The sequence below is a fragment of the Oppia nitens genome, unplaced genomic scaffold (assembly GCF_028296485.1).
Source record: "Oppia nitens isolate AA-2021 unplaced genomic scaffold, nextdenovo-longstitch-racon4-pilon3 scaffold4_pilon_pilon_pilon, whole genome shotgun sequence".
Lineage (NCBI taxonomy): Eukaryota > Metazoa > Arthropoda > Arachnida > Sarcoptiformes > Oppiidae > Oppia > Oppia nitens.
In genome coordinates this window covers 1,836,051-1,858,436 of record NW_026533232.1, presented here as the reverse complement: position 1 = coordinate 1,858,436, position 22,386 = coordinate 1,836,051, and the positions used below count along the sequence as shown (strand labels likewise).

General features: G+C 23.7%; 2 protein-coding genes across 2 annotated transcripts; both read left to right on the top strand.

Moving 5' to 3' along the window:
* The first annotated feature begins 14,522 nt into the window (after positions 1-14,522).
* On the top strand, positions 14,523-15,918 carry LOC128959464 (uncharacterized). The gene is made up of 2 exons (XM_054305421.1): positions 14,523-15,732; positions 15,809-15,918. The coding sequence occupies exons 1-2, from the start codon at positions 14,586-14,588 to the stop codon at positions 15,907-15,909; spliced, it is 1,248 nt and encodes a 415-aa protein (XP_054161396.1). The 5' UTR covers positions 14,523-14,585; the 3' UTR covers positions 15,910-15,918.
* Positions 15,919-20,258: 4,340 nt separating this feature from the next.
* Positions 20,259-22,000, top strand: LOC128959466 (uncharacterized). Its single transcript, XM_054305423.1, has 2 exons — positions 20,259-21,108; positions 21,408-22,000. The coding sequence occupies exons 1-2, from the start codon at positions 20,415-20,417 to the stop codon at positions 21,755-21,757; spliced, it is 1,044 nt and encodes a 347-aa protein (XP_054161398.1). The 5' UTR covers positions 20,259-20,414; the 3' UTR covers positions 21,758-22,000.
* The last annotated feature ends 386 nt before the right edge of the window (positions 22,001-22,386 follow it).

Sequence of the window (22,386 nt, the reverse complement as noted above, 5' to 3'; positions counted from 1 at the left end):
ACAACAAAAATTAAAATCTACTAATTTGTATGACATATGTTTTGTGTATATTTAAACTAATTGAACATTTTGTGATAGAAATAAACACTATAAACAGTTATAATGTTGAAGAAATTCAAATGTCTTTAAATTATTGATAATTTCATATATTATTTTGTACTTATAATACCTATTCCTATGTATTTTGTAATCCTTTTATTTACATTTTATACTAAATTTGACAGTTTTTGAACTGAAATTAGACAGTTTTTTAATATAATATCTTTCAATTATTATCAGGGTTTTAAAAATGGCAGGCATAAACAATAGATGCCAATTTTGCCAAATGCCTGCCCTGTCTCTGCCATGCCCTGGGCATCTATTTTCAGGTGGTGACACCTATTATTTTAATTTTATATTATTAATTAATTTATAAGACATTGTTTTTATAATATATTTGCTTGTATTTTTGTTTTGTATACCTTTAATTAAAAGGTAATATAATTAGAAATAAGTAAATTAATTGTAAATTTAATTAACACGTTAAAACACTAAATTACATTATTTTTATAAATACAGTTGCTTTTTAGCAATTTAAATTGGCAGGCAAATAAAATAGATGCCCAAAATGCCAGGCATTTATGGCATCTATTTGGGCATTGCCAGGGCAGGCATTTATTTTCTTAAAACCCTGATTATTATACAATTATTCATTGCTAATATTTTTGATATAATATATTATTATTAATAATAATTGTTTATTTTTTAACTAATGAAAAAAGCTAATAATTAATGCAATAGTTTTTAAACATAATAAATTATATAAAATTATAAATAATTGATTGACATTTATTTTTATCATTAGATTTAAGTATACTTTATAATTTCTATCTTAACTCTTATAAACATAAATTGTAAAATTAATGTTATACTTGATAAATGATAGGACTTTTAGTATAACATAAAAATATGATATATAAAATGTTAAATGAAATACACATTTAAATTATTTTGACTAAATTTTCCAAATTGACCATGGTTGATTAAAGTTAAAACAATATATTGAATACAGGATAAACACAATAGATATAATTGCACAGTATTTTTTGAAATGACAATATTTATTATAAACATTTAAAAATTAATTATGAAAAAATTAGATTATTTTATTTTATATATCTTATTAATTCTAATTTTAGAAATGTATTTATTATAACATAATGGTATTTAATAATTTAATTACAATAATAAATTATGTGATATACAAATATATAAATTTATATAAAATATATTTTTAGCAAATATTTTGTTTGATATTATTTTTAATAATCTAAATATAATATTATATAAATAATTTTACGATTAATAAGTTTGTGTGATAATAACGGCATAGCTTAATATGATAGCCATAACTGACAAAATTGTTTTCAATGTAATCGGATATAAATTGCCGGCCGTATAGTTGAGATCATTTTGAATGCAATACAATCGGCTAATTGTATTATAAAAATTATCATCATCAAACTTATCAGTTAACATAATGTTGACTGTCAATGATTTTAACTCTAATAATTGTAATTTATGGAAAAATTTACGGAAACTTGCCGCAACAATATTAGACACAAAACTTATTAATATTACTAAAAATACATTTTCAATAAGTATGGCTCCAAAAATAGTATAAATTGTCGGTTTTAAAATCAGCATGCTCAAACATGATACACTATTTAATGTACTAGTTGTTAGTAAAATAAAACTATACCAACAAAAATGTGAATCTAGTTTTTTAATAAATACAGAAATTTTCAACAATTGTTTGAAAACAATCTGTAAATTGTTTAATGAATTAAAATTTTCAGTAATTTCTTGTATATGTTTTGCTATCAAACAACTATTAAATGTCATCAACGATATGATCGTAAGTTTTGTATTATATATCAATATATTTTGAAATAGTTTCAGGTACATTTTCCAATTATTATCATAATAATCATTTTTTAGTGATTCAAATATAGCAACTAAAATTTTCATTATAAACGATACACTCAATTGTAAAACAATAATAATGATTTGTAATCTACGTTGATAATTTAAATTAATATTTACTATATTGATTAATTGTTCAATTAATTTCAATATATTATTAGAATTGAAAAACATTATAAACCAAACAATTAGTTCATCGATTGTATAAAATAATAAGCAAATTATTTTCAAAATATAAAGCAAATAATCTTTACGATTTTTGTTGGATTTATCAGTTAAATAATTATTAATAGTATTATTATAATGTTGTAATAAATATTGTAGATTTTCATAAAATGCAAAAATTATTATAGTTAACATACATAAATTCAAAATAACTAATATAACAAATTTTAATAAATATATTAAAGATATATTATGATTGTATTGATGTTTCAACTTTTTATATCTCCATATGATATATGAATTACCAGTGATTGAGTGATAAGTAAATAATTTACCAAGCACATTTTGTTGATTGATATCTACCATATTTACTTTGAGTTGGAAAATTGTATAATTTTAATAAAGTAGTATAAATTTTTTAATAATTAATAATAATTTTAATAATTAATAACAGTAATAAAATTGTTAATAATTTTAATAATAGTTAATAAATTATAAAATGCATTTTATTGATGCTAACATTTTGTAATAAAATAGAAATAATAAACACCTTATTTTGTCACTAATCAAAAATGTCAATATTTTGCAATTATACAGTAACTATAAAAAAATAAAAATGATAGAAATAATTTTATATAATTTATAAATAATAAATATTTGATTGACATTTCTTTTTTTTATCAATATATTTAAATTTCCTTATTGAATAGTTAGTTGTTTATAAAATTATATATATTTAACAATATTTAATTCAATATTTTGAACAATAGAATATATAATTTATTTAATAATAAATTAGAAATTCAATAATTATTTTCTTTTCAATTTTGTTTCATCTAAAATATACTACAATTTCGACATTTAATATAATTATATATTTAAAAGTAATAAATTATTAATTTATTATGTGTATGAAATTTTTTTGATAAAAAATTATATTAAATAATAAAAGATATATTTTTAGATACAAACTATTGTATTATTAATATGTTTGTATAAAAAAATAATGGATAATATCTTAACAAAATAGACATGAGTTTACAAAATGTTTTCAAAGTAATATGTAATACTATTTCAATGATGTAGTAAATTGATCATGGTTGATTAATATTAACACAATAAATTGCATATCGATTAGACAAAATAGATATGATTGTACAGTACTATGACTACAGATATGAACAATATTTATTATTTAAACATTTAATAATTAAATATCGATATTTAATACAATAATAAATAATATAAAAATAAGAAAATAAAAAGTTATACACAAAAATATATACTTTTTATTAAATAATAATTATTAATATATTTTGTTATAAATAGTTTTATAAGATTAAGTGTTTAACAAATTATAATCATATTTTATTATAATTTAATAGCAAATTATTACTAATAGGTTTGTGTGATAATAAAAGCATAGTTTAAAATGATGGCTTTTTTGAGATAAAAGTTTTTAAAGTAATCAGATTTTATGCCAAGATTAAATGCCATATAGTTTAGATCATTTTCCATACGATACAATAACCAATATAAAAATAACCATGATCAATATTTTTTGACAATTAAATATTTTATTACTATATTTAATAAATATAATTCTATTAGTTGTAATTTATTGAGAAAACAATATTTGCTACAAAACATATTGAAATTATTAAAAAAGCATTTTCAATAAACATAAACAACAACAAAATAGTATAAATTGTCGGTATTATATAATAAAATTATAAATAAATTTTAATGTATAATTAGTATAGTATTAATAATACATAGATTCTAATAAAATATTATTTTTTTTACTTAATAAGTTTGTATTAATATAACAGAATAACTGATAACCAAAGCCATGAATGACATAACAATATTTGATTTAATAATAAAGATATTAAATACTGTAAAATTAAACTCATCTCGCAATTCATACAATCTATTAATTACATTGTAATCATAATGATAAGTATCAATATTAGTATTATTTTGAATAATTTTTGTCAAACATTTTGATTCAACATTTTGCAATTGATTGAGTAATTTATCAACATATCGATCAATAATATTGCAAACATAGCATAATGTAAATACTATTATCAGACACTCTAATAATGCCGGTATAATTGATGTATAGTGTTTGGGTTTGGCATAAGTCCTGCATAAAATTGATATACATTTAACGATACCCATAGCCAGTGTCATCAATATGTAATCACAAACATATGAATCAAATTTTCGGATCCAAACTTTTAGTTGTAACAGTTGTCTAAATAATTGGTTCAATTGATTCAATGAATTTAAACCAGTAGTCAGCTCATGTAGTTTTCTAGCTATACAACAGCTTACATAAGCTATCAATGATATTAGTGTTATTTTAGTGTTAAAAACAATCATAAATAATATCTCTATTAGATAATCATCTATTTTTTAAATTTCCAATAACCATTTGTTGTTGAAATAAATGTTACAAATAATATATACGTTATGGTCGACAATAATATTTGTGTCAATACAATAATGATACCAATTTTGTGTTCAAATTGTCGATTAATTTGTAAATTTGTGATTAATTTATGTATAAATGTAAATATTTGGTTACACCTAAAAGCCAATAAAAACCAATTAATAAAAATTTCCAATCCGTGTATAATAATGGCTAACACTCTTAACAACAAAAATAAATTTGATTTACGTGTTTGTCCATCACTTTTATATTTACTTAATACTAACACAGAATAATAATTAGTTTTTATAATTATTGCCAATAATAGTAGATTCCATACGAATAGTATTAATAATTTTATTATAGATTTGAATGAATGCTTAATTGTTTGTCGATATCTCCACCAAATATATGTATTTAATGTTATGGTGTGATAATTATATAATATTTTGTATCCCAATAATTGTTTATTTTCTACATTAATCATTTTGGATTACAATTAATTAATTTATTTTATTTATAATTAATTGTTAATTTAGCTATTTTGTTTAACATTTGTACATAGTAAGCAGTATTAAATTATTACAAAATAAATATAAATTTTATCACTGCATTTTATACAGTAGTATTTTGTATTTTATTTTTTATATTATGTAAAATAGTATTTATATACTTGATGTAAAAAATACTAAAAAGCAATATAACTATAAATAAAAAACATTTGATTGACATGTTTTTAAGAACATAATTATATAAATTAATATATGTGTTATAAATTTAATAGTTATAAGACATTAATAATTTTTACTTTAATTTAATTTAATTTTATAAATTACTAATAATTTAAAAATAAATTATTACATAATAATTGTATTATATTGACAGTAATTACAAAAAGAGATAAAGAAAATTAGCAATTACTTATAACTTATATTTATAATAATTTTATATATTTATTAACATAATTCGCTAATAACATTTATATTATTAAAAACAAATATATTATAATGTTTTTATTGGATATATTTTGTTATTTTTGGTAGTAATTACTAAATAAAATAATTTATTTATATTATCTATAATTTAATTTTTTTAAAGTAATAAACAATTACCACTTTACGTATAAAAATTATTTGATTGACATGTTTAATTTTATTTATTTAATATATGTTTTTTACATATTTAGTTATATAATAATAATAATGATATATTTAACAATTTTAATTTAAAGTTTATGAAATCAAAAATATACTATATATATATAAACTAATTATTTTTTATTAAAAAAAATATTCTTACAAAAAATTGTATTAAATTGAAACTATCTATAAAAAGAGATACAAAGAAATATAAGCAATTATTTTAGATAATAAATAATTTATATTATATTTCAAACAACCAGTCAATAAGTTTGTGTAAAAATAACGGCATAGCTTAACGTAATAGACATTAGAGTAAAAAATGTTTTCATATTAATTGGATAAATGTTGAATGCTGTATAACATAAATCATTTTTTATATTATTCAAACGTTTAATTAATAAATAATGTTTATAATTATAATTATTATTTGTATTGAAATTTGTATTATTATTATTACTACTAAAATATTCCACTTCTAAGTGTAATAATTTAGTTAAAAATTTACGATAACTTGACGATAGCATATTTGATATAAAACAAATCAATAACATAATAACTAAACTTTCAATTAATTTATTTAAATTAAAATAATAGTTATCTGGTTTTAGGATAACCAAACACAAACATGTTGTACACTTTACTATGTTGACTGTCAATGATATAAATATATACAAACAAATAAATGAATCAATTTGTTTGACAATAACAACAATTTTGAGAATGTGTTTCAATAGAAAATTCATTGAATTTTTGTCAATCAATGAATTTGTTGATTCAGTAATTTTTCGTATTTTCCATTCAATACAATAACTTATGTATGCCATCAACGATAGTATTGTAAAATTTATATTATAAATCCATATAAATAATAATTGATAATGATAATTATTGTAAAATCTGCCATACCTAATCGCTGACATTATCGTGTTTGTTATTTCAAAAATAATTGACATTGATAATTGTATAGCAATAATTATCCAGGCTAGTCTACGCTCAATTCGATAATTAATATTTAACATGTTTAATGATTTTTGAATTAATTTGAGCATATTTTTACAATTGAAAAACAAAATTAGCCAGGTAATTAATGATTCAATATCATATAACAATATTGACAACATATCTAAATAATAAAGTAAATTTGCTTTATGTACCTTGTCACTTTGATAAAATAATACATTTTTGTTTGATGAGTTATAAATATAAATTATTAAATCAATTGTTAATTTCAATATCATAGCCAATGGACATAAATTCCATACGAATAATATTAATAGTTTTATTAGTGATTTTAAATGCAAATATTTTATTATTTGTTTCTCTCTATTATAGCACCATATGATATATGTATTACCAATAAGTGTATGATAATTGATTAATAAATTAAAACTGTTTGAGTTATTATGTTTATTATTATTCATAATTTTCAGTTTGATTTAATATATAATGTAATCTATAATATATAATTGTAAAAATTATAATTAAAATATTGTTAAAGTTATTAAACAAATAACACAATTAAATTTTATTATGTCTATAAATATTATAAAGATTTATTTTAAAATCTACTAACAGTTAAAAATATAAATTATATGCAAAATGCATTTTTCTAAATAGATATAATTTCAATAGATATCTTAAAATTAATTTAGTTTAAGTCAAACAAATTACATTAAAAATAAAAACTAGCAATTTTAATCTTACTTTTAATTTAATGTTCAATAATTTATAATAATTTTATATTATTATAATAATTTTAGTTAACTAATTAACAAAAGATGTTTACAACTAAATAAAACTTATAGTAATTATTAATACAGTAATTATTATTGAAATTATAAATAGAAAAAAATCATTAATATTTAAATAAAATAAAAAAGTGTGCTAAATGTGTATTACAAAAGACTGTTTTTTATTACAAATATATTTAATCAATATTATAATATTAGTGTCACATTGAAATAATTGTTAATTTTGTTATTCAAAAAAATAGATATAAATTCTATAGAAAACTACTGTATTTTTGTATTTGTAATAACATACTATTGTATACAATAATTGAATACAGTTTATCTATAAAAAATATATATATGTTTAAGCAATAATTTATGTATAATATATTAGGTTAAAACTTATAACTAAAGTAATTATTTAGTAATAGTTTTTAAATGTCAAACATAGAGATATCAATTGTTAATATCTTTCACATACATTATTTGACAAAAGGGTAGTAAATGATTTATTAGAGTAAATATGATGATAACTAATTGAGTGGTAGATTATATAAATATAAATTAATAATTTAAACATTAAACTAGATATTGATTAACAATATTCAAAAAAAGTTAAATATTTTTTTAGTAATAATTAATTGTTTTCCAATAGTAAAAATATTTTTGTTTTAACATGATATATTAATTAATTAAAATAATCAATAATATATTAATTAACAATTAATTATTACTAAAAAATTATTCAAGAATTACAAATTTTTATTAGCATATAATTATTAACATATGATACAGTAATTTAGATATATATATATATATATATATATATATATATATATATACTATAGTATAGTAATTTAGATATTTTATTTTTTCAGTCGCCTCTCGGATTCGGCCTATTATTTGACACCGTTTTCATCGCTGGGACGTTAGCTATACTTTTCCGTAGATTATATGCCAAATCAATGGTCAGACAAATGCTGTATTTTAGTTCACATGATGTCGACCGCTGAGGCCTTGCAATCAATTTTATAAAAAGTAGATATTCGGCGATCGCACCGGTATTGCAAACCAGTGTTACCTGCAGTCAACGATTGAGTTCAAACGATTGGTCCGATCGGAGGCCATCAGTCGTGCGTTCCGAGTGTTTGACAATTCGCGAGCCTTTCACTTCAGATGAATGTATTGAAGCCATCGAGAAGTTATCAATAAAATATAAATAATTATTTTATTGAAATATAAATAATATATAATACTAATTAAATAATGTTTTTATAGTAAAAATTTATAATAATAATTATTGATATAAATTATGATATATTTTTATAATTTTATAGTAAATTATGTATACTTTATTGAAATATAAAAAATCAATTCTTATAAAAAATGCTTATTATTATTATTTTTGTTTATTAATAATTATTTAATCTAAATAATTAAATGTAATAATTTAATTTTAGAATTAAATAAAACTTTTAATTAATTAATTTTATTTTATAATAAAAAATACATATAATTTTATTTAATATATATTTAGTTAAAAAAAAATATTGATCAATAAGTTTGTATTAGTATAACAGCATAACTTATCATTAGAGCTAATAAAGACATTATTGTTGTTGCATTAATTTTATACAAATTAAATGCTGTAAAACATAGTTCATGTTTTAATTTATACAATCGATTTAATAATAAACAATTTGTAAAATATTTTAAACAATATTTATTGTTTTGAATATTCAAAAACTTATGATTGGATTCTATTATAAATAATTTAATTAATAATCTTTTATAACTAATCGATACAATAGCTGATGACAAACATATACTTGAAATAATGGTCAGTCCTTCGCAAAACACACCGATCGATATAACATAGTCTTCGGGATTCAAAAACATCATCGATATGTGAGACATACAGTTCAGTGTATTGATTGCCAACGATATGAATATATAACCGGAAATATATGAATTAAATTGTTTGATCCAAACTTGCAATTTGATTAACTGGTCAAACAAAATATCTAAATTATCTAATGTTTCAATACTATCGGTTAGATAACGTATTTTTCTAGCTATCAAACAACTAGTATATGTTATCAATGCCGGTATTGTTAGTTTGGCATTTAAAACAATGGTATATTGAAGTTGACTCCCATAGACATCAGCATCGGTAACAAATTTACCTTGATCAATTACAACTAATCCGATAAATATTATGCCAATTATACATGATATAGACGACTGTACTATGGCTATAGTGATGGCTATCCGGCGCTCATACCGACTGTCGACACGTAAACGGTGTATAAGTTTTTCAATAAAACTCAACAATTGCTTACTTTTGGCAAACAATAGGATCCAAACTACCAGACCCTCCATACAGTAAACGACAAGTGCTATTATTTGCAATGCAAATATTAAATTGCTTTTTCGTGTCCTATCATGTGATGTAATATACAATTCATGTATAAATGAGATGTCTGTCCAAAATAGTTTGAGCATTAAACCAAATAACAATAGGTTCCAGGTAAATAATAAAAATAATTGTAGTGAAAATTTTTTATTACAAGTTTTACGATAATATCTCCATAGGATATATGTATTGCCAAATACTGTCTGATAATTAATTAATATATTGAATCCTTTATTATATCCATATCTATTAAATACATTGTTATCACCAATTTTAGGTTTTATATTAATTGTATACATTTTTTTATACTACCGTATATAAATTATAATAAAATTCAAGTAAATTATTAATAATTTATGTCTATGAAAACGAATTTTAATATAAATATTTTTTATGTAAATAATTTATTAAATATTTATAAGAAATTATTATTTTCATTAATACAGAAACATAATAAACAGCGGTATTTGCTAAGCGTATTGATTTAATACTAAAATAATATATTTTTTATATAATATTTATTATTACTTATACTATACACAGCAATTTTACTATACATAGTTTATTTATTTAGTTATATTATTCCTAAATTTACTATTAATTTGTTTAATACTAATAATATACAAATATTATAAAAAATTAATACATTTAATTATTTTAATATATTTCAAACAGTGATAGAATGTAATAAAAGTTATAAAATAATAATTAATAATAAAAGTAGTATAAAAAAATATTTGCCCTCAAATTGTTCTTAAAAAATAATAAATTACAATATATTTACATTTAGTGTATATTTTAAACAGTTATATCGATTTGTATTTAATTTTATAATACTACAAAAAATATGGAATATTATATTAGTAAGTTTGTATCAATATTATTGTATTATATAACTTACGACTAATGCCAATAATGTTATTATAGTTTTTGTATTGATTTTATACAAATTAAATGCCGTAAAATAAAATTTGTGTTTCATTTTATACAATCTGTTTAATAGTAAATAATTGTCTAAAGAAAAATTAATTTTAAATTTATTCTGTTTAATATTAATAAATAAATAATTATTGTTATTATTATAACTACTATCAGAATATTCTGATTCCAATTTTTGTAACTTAACTATAAGTTTATTGAAACTCATTGATACCACAGTCGATGAGATACATATATCTGTAATAACTACTAGTTCAGCACAAAACACACCTATAGTATAGTAATAGTTACGTGAATTGAGAAACAGTATCGACATACTGGACACACAATTCAATGTACCGATTGTCAGTCCAGTCATAATATAGCCAGTGATATATGAGTTAAACTGTTTGATCCAAATCTGTATTTTCAATATCTGTTGAAACAAATCCCTTAATGTCTCTAACGATTGAAAACTGTGGGTAATCTCATTAATCTTTCGTCCGATACAAGCACTGGTATAGGCCATCAACGATATAATTGTTAATTTAGCATTGCATACAATCATAAACATCAATTTGTTTGTATAGATAATTGATGGCTTGTTTGACGATAGTCTACCCAAAATAAGTTATTTTCAATAAAGTAAATATCAATAAATCGCATAATACTAGTGTCAACTGTACAGCAACTATATTGATGGCCAGTCGACGTTCATAGCGGGTGTTTATCCGTAACGATTGTAGCAATGGTTCAATGAATGCCAACAATTGGTGACATTTTACAAACAAAATCAACCAAACTATCAGTCCTTCCAATGCATAGGTCAGTACGGCTACCATTTTCAATGCATTAATTAAATCAGTTTTTTGTTAACAGTATTATTATTACTATTATTTTGTTTATTATTTAGATTCTGTGTATAATATATCATAATTACTATCATTCGTAATATTAGTGCCAATAATAGTAAATTCCAGACAAATAATATCAAAAATTTGATCAACGATTTGGGTCGACATTTCAAATATCTCCATATAATATATGTGTTGCCAGTAATGATGTGATAATTGATTAGTATATCAAATCCAGTGTATTTTAATACAGTTTTATTATGTTTATTATTGTTACTCATAATTATTTAATTAGTAATTATGACTAAATTTTTTTATTAAATTATTTTTAAAAAATTCATTTAACTAAATAAACTTTCTACCAATATTAATTAAAAAGTAAAATTAATAAAACTAAAGTATAAATTATTGTTATTTTTAATGTAATGTTAATGTTTATCTTTACAAACTTGAGCTATATATAAATTTTACTAAAATAAAATATTATTTTTAACTAAAATGTTATAACTTTTAGTGAATTATCTAAAAAAATTAGTTTATGTAAATAAATATTCATAAAATAATAAATATTACTCTTGATTATATGTCATACAGTTCATACATTATGTTATAATGTATTATTATATTAAATTTATATAATTGCTAAAAAATTTTAACTAAAAATATTTAATATACTAATGTAAAAGGGGATGGCTGATCCTACCCTAATCTACCATCCCCCACTATAAGATAACCTACCAGAAATACAAACAAATAGTATTAAATAGTTGGTTTTAAATATTAAAAATAATATTATTGATACCTATAATAATCAATATATAATTTCATAAACATTAAATATTTACAAATTCACAGTTATATTATAGGCAGTTCTTTACTATAGCTGTCACTTGTTAGCACGTGATTAATATTTCTATAAATTTTAGTTAAGTTTAGGTTAGGTTAGGTTAGGTTAGGTCGCGCGACAATAAATATTTACCGTTAAATATATAGAAATATTAATCACGTGCTAACAAGTGGCAGCTATAGTAAAGAAAAGCTAAATACACAAAAAAATATGAAAGTAACCAGTTTTTCGTAGTAAAAATTATTTTCAATAAATTTTACGTTTAAAATCAAGATAACATTTTAAGACATTTGTTTTGTCTGTTTGTTTGTCTGTCTGTCTGTCTGTATGCGTGCACATTTCATCAACAACCATATTTTAATTCAAATGTAAAAATGTATTGTTTTATTTTCATTTTTTATTGAAAGCAATGTTATTTCTATGGGAAATTTTAAATGATTATTGAGGTCAAGTAGATTTTGAGGACAAAGAGGCAGGTATTGTGGAATTACATTTTACTATATTATATGAGTCATAGGGCACCGGGAGGTTAGCTACCTGTGCTAAATTTTTGTAAAATTTTCTCAAATGCAAAAATTTTCAATTTGTATTAAAATTTTCAATTTTTTCAAAAATTATATATTTTTTAAATTGTATTAATTTAATTATTGCACGAGAAAAATAATTTGTTTATTTATTATTTATCATTAAATACATAACAATTTTAATAAATCGCGTGATTTAATAAATATTTAATAATCGCGTAATTTAATAAATATTTAATAAACGCGTGAAATATAAATTTAAATATCACTTTGTTTTCATTTTGACTACAAATTTGTTTTCATTTGCTATTTTCATCAATATTGCTATCATTTGCCTTACCTTCGAGGAATCAATTGGACATTTGGATTTATTTTACTAAAAAAATAAAAATTCTAATATTGCTTAACAGTTTCAAAGACGTTTTTTATGATTGCGTAAATTTATTTTTACATATATTGTAACTTTACATGTATACAACATTATACCAAAAAATCATTAATTTTTAATAGCGCGAACTTTTTTTATAGACGTTTATATGGATAGCATAAATTTATTTTTACTTAGATTTTAACTACATATGTATTCTACAATCTAACTAAAAAAATAAAAATTCTAATATTGCTTAACAGTTTCAAAGACGTTTTTTATGATTGCGTAAATTTATTTTTACATATATTGTAACTTTACATGTATACATTATACAAAAAAATCATTAATTTTTAATAGCGCGAACTTTTTTTATAGACGTTTATATGGATAGCATAAATTTATTTTTACTTAGATTTTAACTACATATGTATTCTACATTTTAACTAAAAAATTCTAATATTGCTTAACAGTTTCAAAGACGTTTCTCTTGATTGCGTAAATTTATTTTTACTTAGATTTTAACTACATATGTATTCTACAATCTAACTAAAAAAATAAAAATTTTAATATTGCTTAACAGTTTCAAAGACGTTTTTTATGATTGCGTAAATTTATTTTTACATATATTGTAACTTTACATGTATACAACATTATACAAAAAAATCATTAATTTTTAATAGCGCGAACTTTTTTTATAGACGTTTATATGGATAGCATAAATTTATTTTTACTTAGATTTTAACTACATATGTATTCTACATTTTAACTAAAAAATTTTAATATTGCTTAACAGTTTCAAAGACGTTTCTCTTGATTGCGTAAATTTATTTTTACATATATTGTAACTGTACATGTATACAACATTATAGCAAAAAAATCATCAATTTTTAATAGCGCGAACTTTTTTTATAGACGTTTATATGGATAGCATAAATATAGCAAAATAGTCATTTATAATCAGAATTATAATTGTAGTTGACTATTGTATATGTATATCTATAGGTCTCATTATAAAGAATTTTGTTAAGCAATTAGTAAGAGTATGCAATACTATACATGTTGCGCGGGTAAAACTAGTCTTTACAAAATAACATTTTTAATAATTACTTTCAATATTTTGCATTTTTATAGAAATAGAAAAATTTAATTTAAAAAAATTAAAATATCTGTCAGTCAATATCAGAGTAGATCTACTCAATAACTTGTACCTGAAGATGGTCCGCAAAAGAGATAAACGTAAAAATAAGTGCCGAGACATCCCAACAGACAACACAAACAACAGAAATAAGCGCCGAATCAACCCATGGGTTGAACTGATGGCAAAAGCGAAGGACGACAACAGAAACAACAGAAATCAATCATCACTATTGGATCCGCAACCGTGGGATTGGGATGAACTACAACAACTGCCTCAGCCAATGGAACCGATCAGGACTTTAGGAGCTGATAACTGGTCAGCCAAATGGTACAATTGGGACACAGCTGGTCGGGGACACGATATTGTATGGGATGAAAATCAGGTAAATATGGAACATTATCGCCAATTATTACAACAATATGGTTATGAAATTCAAGGTTTTATTCGGGAACGAAAAGGTAGACACGATCATCATATAGTGAATGTGCTACGGGATGAACCTGCCGATCCCAGTATAGGTAAGTTACGCGGTAAGTACCCATATGTCTGTAAGATAGTGTCGATGGGATTTTATAAGAAAAGGTATGGCCGTCGAATAGATAGAGCAGTTCAGGCATTTCGTAAAGAAGCGGCAATACTGATGCGTTTGGATAAATATAATCAACAAAATATCGTAAAAGTGTACGATTGGATTGACCTAACCGACCCGTTTACACAGTTTCCTTATAACTATGGGGCACTTATTATGGAAGTAATGTTAGGATCACTCAGTGATCTGATTAGATCGAAACCAATGAAAATACTAGATTTCAATTATTGTCAATTGGTTGCTCGTGATATAGCCCAAGCACTGGAGTTTATTCATAGTAGAATCAAATACAGGTTAGACACCAATAGACATCCTATCCTTGGACACGATAGTCAACCGATTTGCGAGACTTTTACTATTGTACATATGGCAGTCTCACCTCGAAATATACTATACAAATTGGTCAAAGATGATCAGTCATTATTGCCCAGATATGTATTCAAATTGGCTGACTTTGAGGAAAGCTATGTCTACGAACTGGACGAGCCGGCAGTTATGCCTACCTGGGCTATCGCCAAACCCTACCTACACAGTCATAGTGCAGCCGAACTTTTTGAATCGGATACATCCAATATGCTAACACCGCCAATGGATATGTACAGTTTGGGCGCCTGTATCGACTGTGCACATACAGGTAAAAAAGAATTTAAGCGATCAAAGTTTGAAAAAAGATTGTGGTATTATCCTAATTTAATGTCCGATTTTATCAGTAGACTCACAGATCCCGATCCCCAGTCTAGACTTACAGCAACCCAGGCTTTGGCACATGAGTTCCTCAATGAAGTTGATTGAAAACAACGACACGGTTTAGCCGATCAGGTATTTAGTAGTTTAGATTTAAAAAAAAAAGGTTTAAATTAAAAAATCATTTTTTAAATATCATTTTTAAAAACAAAACTTATTAAGAGTATATTTTTTAGACAACCAGTAAAAACATTAGTGTTTTTTTTATCTATTTATATAAAGTTATAGAAAGATATGCATAAATATTATATAAAAATAATAAATAAATATTCATAAAATAATAAATATTACTATCGATTATATGTCATACAGTTTATGCACTATGTTAATGTACAGTATAATCAATTTATATATTTGTCGACTTTTAACTAAAAATATTTAATATAATAATGTAAAAGGGGATGCCTGATCCTAACCTAAGCTACCACTCCCACCCACTCTACGATAATCTACCAGAAATACAAACAAATAGTACTAAATAGTTGTTTTTAAATATAAAAAACTATAAAAATAATATTGCATATAATTATCACTATATAATTTCATAAACTTTTAATATTACAAATAATTATTGACCACGGTCAAATCCAGTTTTATATCATACTCTATAGTAAATATACAAAAATATGAAAGTAATCAGTTTCTCTCATAGTAATGTTTTATTGAAATCTATTTTTAGTTATTTTATATTTTTTAATCTTTAAAATTAGCATCGTTTATAATTAGATTTTAATTTTAAATTTTTATTTAAAAAATTTTTTAAAAAATTAAATAATATCAGTCAGAAAATACGAGAGTAAATTAATCTATAACTTGCACCTGTATTTGTAGTAGTATTACGGTATTAATAGCCTTAACCTTTAGCTTTATGGCCAGCAATCGAGGTAACAGAAAAAATAAGCGCCGAATCATCCCATTGGATGAACTGATGGCAAAAGCGAAGGACGACAACAGAAACAACAGAAATCAATCATTACTATTGGATCCGCAACCGTGGGATTGGGATGAACTGCAACAACTGTCTCAGCCAATGGAACCGATCAGAACTTTAGGAGCTAATAACTGGTCGGACAAATGGTCCGATTGGGACACAGCTGGTCGGGGACACGATATAACGTGGAATGAAGATCCGGTAAATATGAAACATTACCAGAAATTACTCCAAAAACATGGCCTTAAAATTACTGGTTTTATTCGGGAACGAAAAGGTAAACACGATCATCAAATAGTGAATGTGCTACGGGATGAACCTGCCGATCCCAGTATCGGTAAGTTACCCGGTAAGTACCCATATGTCTGTAAGATAGTGTCGATGGGATCTTATAAAGAAAAGTTTGACCATCAAATGGATAGAGCAGTTCTGGCATTTCGTAAAGAAGCGGCAATACTGATGCGTTTGAATAAATATAATCAACAAAATATCATAAAAGTGTACGATTGGATTGACCTAACCGACCCGTTTACACAGTTTCCTTATAACTATGGGGCGCTCATCATGGAAGTAATGACAGGAACACTCAAAGATCTGATTCAATCACAACCATTGAATATAATTGATATTTATTATTGTAAAATGGTTGCTCGTGATATAGCCCAAGCACTGGAGTTTATGCACAGTAAGATCAAACAGTCAAACATCCGTGGATATGATGGTAAACCGATTATCGAAACCTTTACAGTTGTTCATATGGCACTCACACCGCGCAATATACTATACAAATCTGTCAAAGATGATCAGTCATTATTGCCCAGATATGTATTCAAATTGGCCGACTTCGAGGAATGTTATATCTACGAAGTGGACGAACCGGAAGTTATGCCTACCTGGGCTATTGCCAAACCCTACCAACACAAGAATAGTGCACCAGAACTTCGTGAATCAGATATATCCAATATGCTAACACCACCGATGGATATGTACAGTTTGGGCGCCTGTATCGACTGTGCATATATAGGTGAAAAGGTATTTAAGCGCCCAGTGTTTGAACAAAGTTTATTGCATTATCCTAATTCTATGGCTGATTTTATCAATAGACTCACAGATCCCGATCCCTACTCTAGACTTACAGCAACCCAGGCTTTGGCACATGAGTTCCTCAATGAAGTTTAATGATTGAAAACAACGACACGGTTTAGCCGATCAGGTATTTAGTAGTTTAGATTTAAAAAAAGGTTTAAATTAAAAAATCATTTTTTAATTATCAATTTTTCAAACAAAACTTATTAAGAATATTTTTTTAGGCAACCAGTAAAAAACATTAGTGTTTTTTCTACTTATATTATTAATAAAATATAAGTAAATCTAAATATATTTTATTAATTAATTAATTATAAATTTATAAAATTGATATTAGTTTTTAACAAAATGTGTAATTTTATTTATTAATACACATCTGTTTATACATTATATAAATGAAAAGTAAGCAAACATTTTATATCATATTTAACAATAAGCGCACAATCATACCAACACTTTCATACAAACAATTGTATAGTTTATTATACGATAGATTACATCATGTAATTGGTAACACATAGACAACCATACATAACGTACAATATATTAATATATATTTAAAGTTTTTTAACATTTATAATAATTATTATAAAAATTAATTAATTGCACAAAAAATCATAAATTATTAAAAAAACATTAGATTCAATTATTTACTATAAAATTTTTTTTTAATTGCAGAAATTTAAAAAATAATAATTATGAGTATATGTACAGGGTGTACGAAAATATTTGTAACTATTATTGTTAACTATAAAAATATTTAAATAATGAATTAAAAATAATTATGTAATGAATAAATAATTTATAGTTATAATTAATAATAATAATAATAAAATGATATCATTAGAACATTTATTTTAGCTAATCGATCGTCTAAATATTGTTGATAACTTATAATTGAACTAATAAACTGTAGTCATTTTGATAACATAATTTTTAGATATTTAAATAATAATAATTTTAATATTATAATCAAAAAGTTATATATATATATGCATTATTAATTTTAAAAACGTTTTGAGTATTTGTTGAGAATTTATTGGGAATTTAGAAGGAATTTACTCAAATTTGGTAAAAATTGTTTAAAAATGCAATAAAAAATTTCTACCCCTATATCCCCTGAAACTTTTTTGAGTTTTTTGCCATTTTAATCCACCCTATACCCCCTGAAATCGAAAACCTTTAGCAACACTGATATAGTTATATTTTAATTAAGTGTATAATAAAATATTTTATTTATTTTTTTATTTAAATTATTATAATTAATAATAGCGCGACATTTTTAAAGTATTTTTTTGTTACAAAATATATACATAATTTCAAAATTATATAGTTTATAAATATTTTTGAGTCACCCTGTACATATTATACAATATATTTGCAAGATATTTAATAACTTTTAAATTATAATAAAAATATATTTTATTAATAATTTTTTAATTAATTATTTGATAATAGTATAATTAATAGTTTTTAATTTTTATTTTTTTATCAAATATAACTCACACACAACTAGTTTTAATAAAAATAGTTTTCTTTATTTTATAATTTTATATAACTATTTGTTCAAATTAATTATTAAAACTATTTAATATTTAATTTATTGAATTTATAATTTATACGAAATACCGACTATTGTGACCACATTTGCCCGCAAACTTGACCGCTAAATATGAGACCCGTGACCGACAGTGCCGTTAAAATATCAAAAATACTAATTTAACCGAAAGTGAGAAAAGCAAGCGATATGACCGACAATTTCGGTAAACAATTGTAAATAACTTTACAATTAAAATGAATGTATTTTTTAGATATTTAAAACTATTTGATAAAAAATATTTTTAATATAACTTTTTTTATTGTATGATTTGGGCGCAAAATAATAAATAGTTATTTATAGGCATTTTTTATTGTCATTTCTATTGCTTATTAATATTTTTTAATGTTTTGGTTTGAAAGTGTTGGTATGATTGTGCGCTTATTGTAATAAAACATTAAATACTAACTATAGCTTATGTTAAAAATATAATTAATTTTATTAATAAATAATTACATGTACACTAATATACAGTATTTTATTACATCAATAGATTTACTATAAGTGCACTAACTATTTAAAAATTTTAAAAATAGAAATCATAAAACAATTTATAGAATTATTAGACAATTTTTTGTTTGTTCAACAATTATTATTATTTTATGATTTATTATTATAGCATAACTTAGTTAATTTATAATTAATTAATTAATTAATAATAATTAGTAATTAGTAATTATTTAATTATTTTAATATTCAACAAAATTGTGTGCACTTTCTGAACATATATGCACTGATAGCGTAATAATTGTTTCTATGGAAACACACAAATATATGACTAATCAATGAAATACAGAAAACATTTGCAAAACAAAAATATTATTTTATTTTTAAAACTAATTTTAAGTAATTTTAAGTAATTTTATGTAATTTAAAAAGTTTTTTATTACACTTTTTATAATCACTTTTTTTTGTTTAATTAATTTTTTATTTTTTTACCGACGAATGTATACATGACATGATGGCGACCGCCGACGGTAACAATAACTACGAATTAGACGAACTGAACGACGCGGTCAACGAGTTTTGGTTGACCACCGATCGATTGGTTACCGAATGTCGGCAACAATTGGACCGAATTGTCCGCCACAAGTCTCGCTGCAATATAGCCAAAAGTGTGGGCACCGGTGTCGGCGGTGTAGGATCGGTGGCCGTTGTTGTCGGCGTCGGTTTGACACCGTTTACGGCCGGTCTGTCGGCACTGGTCTCACTCGGCGGCGGTATTACTGCAGCATTGGGTGCCGTCACTACCATTGGTACAGAAGCGGGCGATTATTTCAGGCAACGAGCGTTTCACCGTAACCTTGTCAATGTGGCCACCGAACGCAACCAATCGGCCGAACGTTTAGCGAAAAAATTGGCGGCATTTGACCAGTTTTTAGGTCGCAAATATGGCCAATCACTAGAAGAAAAACATGAAGTTATCGGCGACGATAACCAGCAATCTATGGGACCAAACATTGTAAAGTTGGTACAGGTTTTGGCCAACGGTTCGATGAATGTCTATAAAATTGGCGAAAAATCGGTAAAACTGGCGAACAATGTCAAAGAGTTTCGTGTTATGCGTGCGGCCAAAACAGTCAAAGACGACATAGCGATTGTCGGTAAAGTTGGCCAAAATATCGGAACTCTCGCATCGGCCGAAACTAAAGGTATAAATATTGGCCATTAAATCATCTCTCTCTCTCTCTCTCTCTTTCTCTTTCTCTTTCTCTTTCTCTTTCTCTCTCTTTCTCTCTCTTTCTCTCTCTTTCTCTTTCTCTTTCTCTCTCTTTCTCTCTCTTTCTCTCTCTCTTTCTCTTTGTCTTTCTCTTTGTCTTTCTCTTTCTCTCTCTTTCTCTCTCTTTCTCTCTCTTTCTCTCTCTTTCTCTCTCTTTCTCTCTCTCTCTCTCTCTCTCTCTCTCTTTCTCTCAAAAATATAGCTAACATTTGTTTTTTTGCTGTTCACAAGGTGTCAGTGGACTAATCAGTAGCGCCACCAAAGCTACCGTTCCCTCTGCCGGAAAGTTGGCTCTTAGAGGCGCATCGGCTGCGGTCGGTATTGTTTTCACAGTGATCGATGTGGTCTCACTGGTCAAAGACTGGAACCGTAACCATCCGTCGGCCACTGCTGTCGAGTGTCTAATCGATGATCTTCTTGAGGATATGGATGTCGTGAAAACATTGAACGATGTGATCGTTGCATGGAATCACTCATTGATATTATCAGAATATTATAGTGACGAAGATATTATCGATGATCAGTCATCCATCTCTTACTATACTATTGACGACACCTACGAGTGCGGCCAACACTTGTGAGTGTATTTCCTAACATACAATACAGTCACTTATGTATGAATGAGTTTTTTTAAGACTCGATGATGTTATTATCATTTAATTTTATGAAATAATTTTATGGTTTATCTTTTATTAGAGTTGATTGTGGTATATATATACACTACAGTACTGTTTACTGTATGAGAATATATTATTATAATATGTGATAAAAATTATTGGAAAAATTTTTTTAAGTTTAATTTAGTATTATCTTTTAATTGTGTTAAGTATGCAACATTTTAAAAATAATTTATTATTTGTTTAACTAAATAATTGACAAAAATATTATTTTTTTTAAAGTATTTTATTACACTGTATGTTTTGTATATAAATTTTATTATGTGTTAGTATTGTTTTTTTTATTACTTTTTTATATAACAAATTATTATCGTACGAATTTTATTGGTAAATTTTTTAATGAGCCTTAAATAACTTACCAAAAAATAATTATTACAAATACTATTTTTTAAACATTAAAAAATATAATTTATTATCATAGTTTAAATATACATAGATAATTTAAATGATTGTATATTATAAACATTTGATTTAATTTAAATTTATATAAATTTATATATTCAGTATATTATATTATATATACATTTAATTTT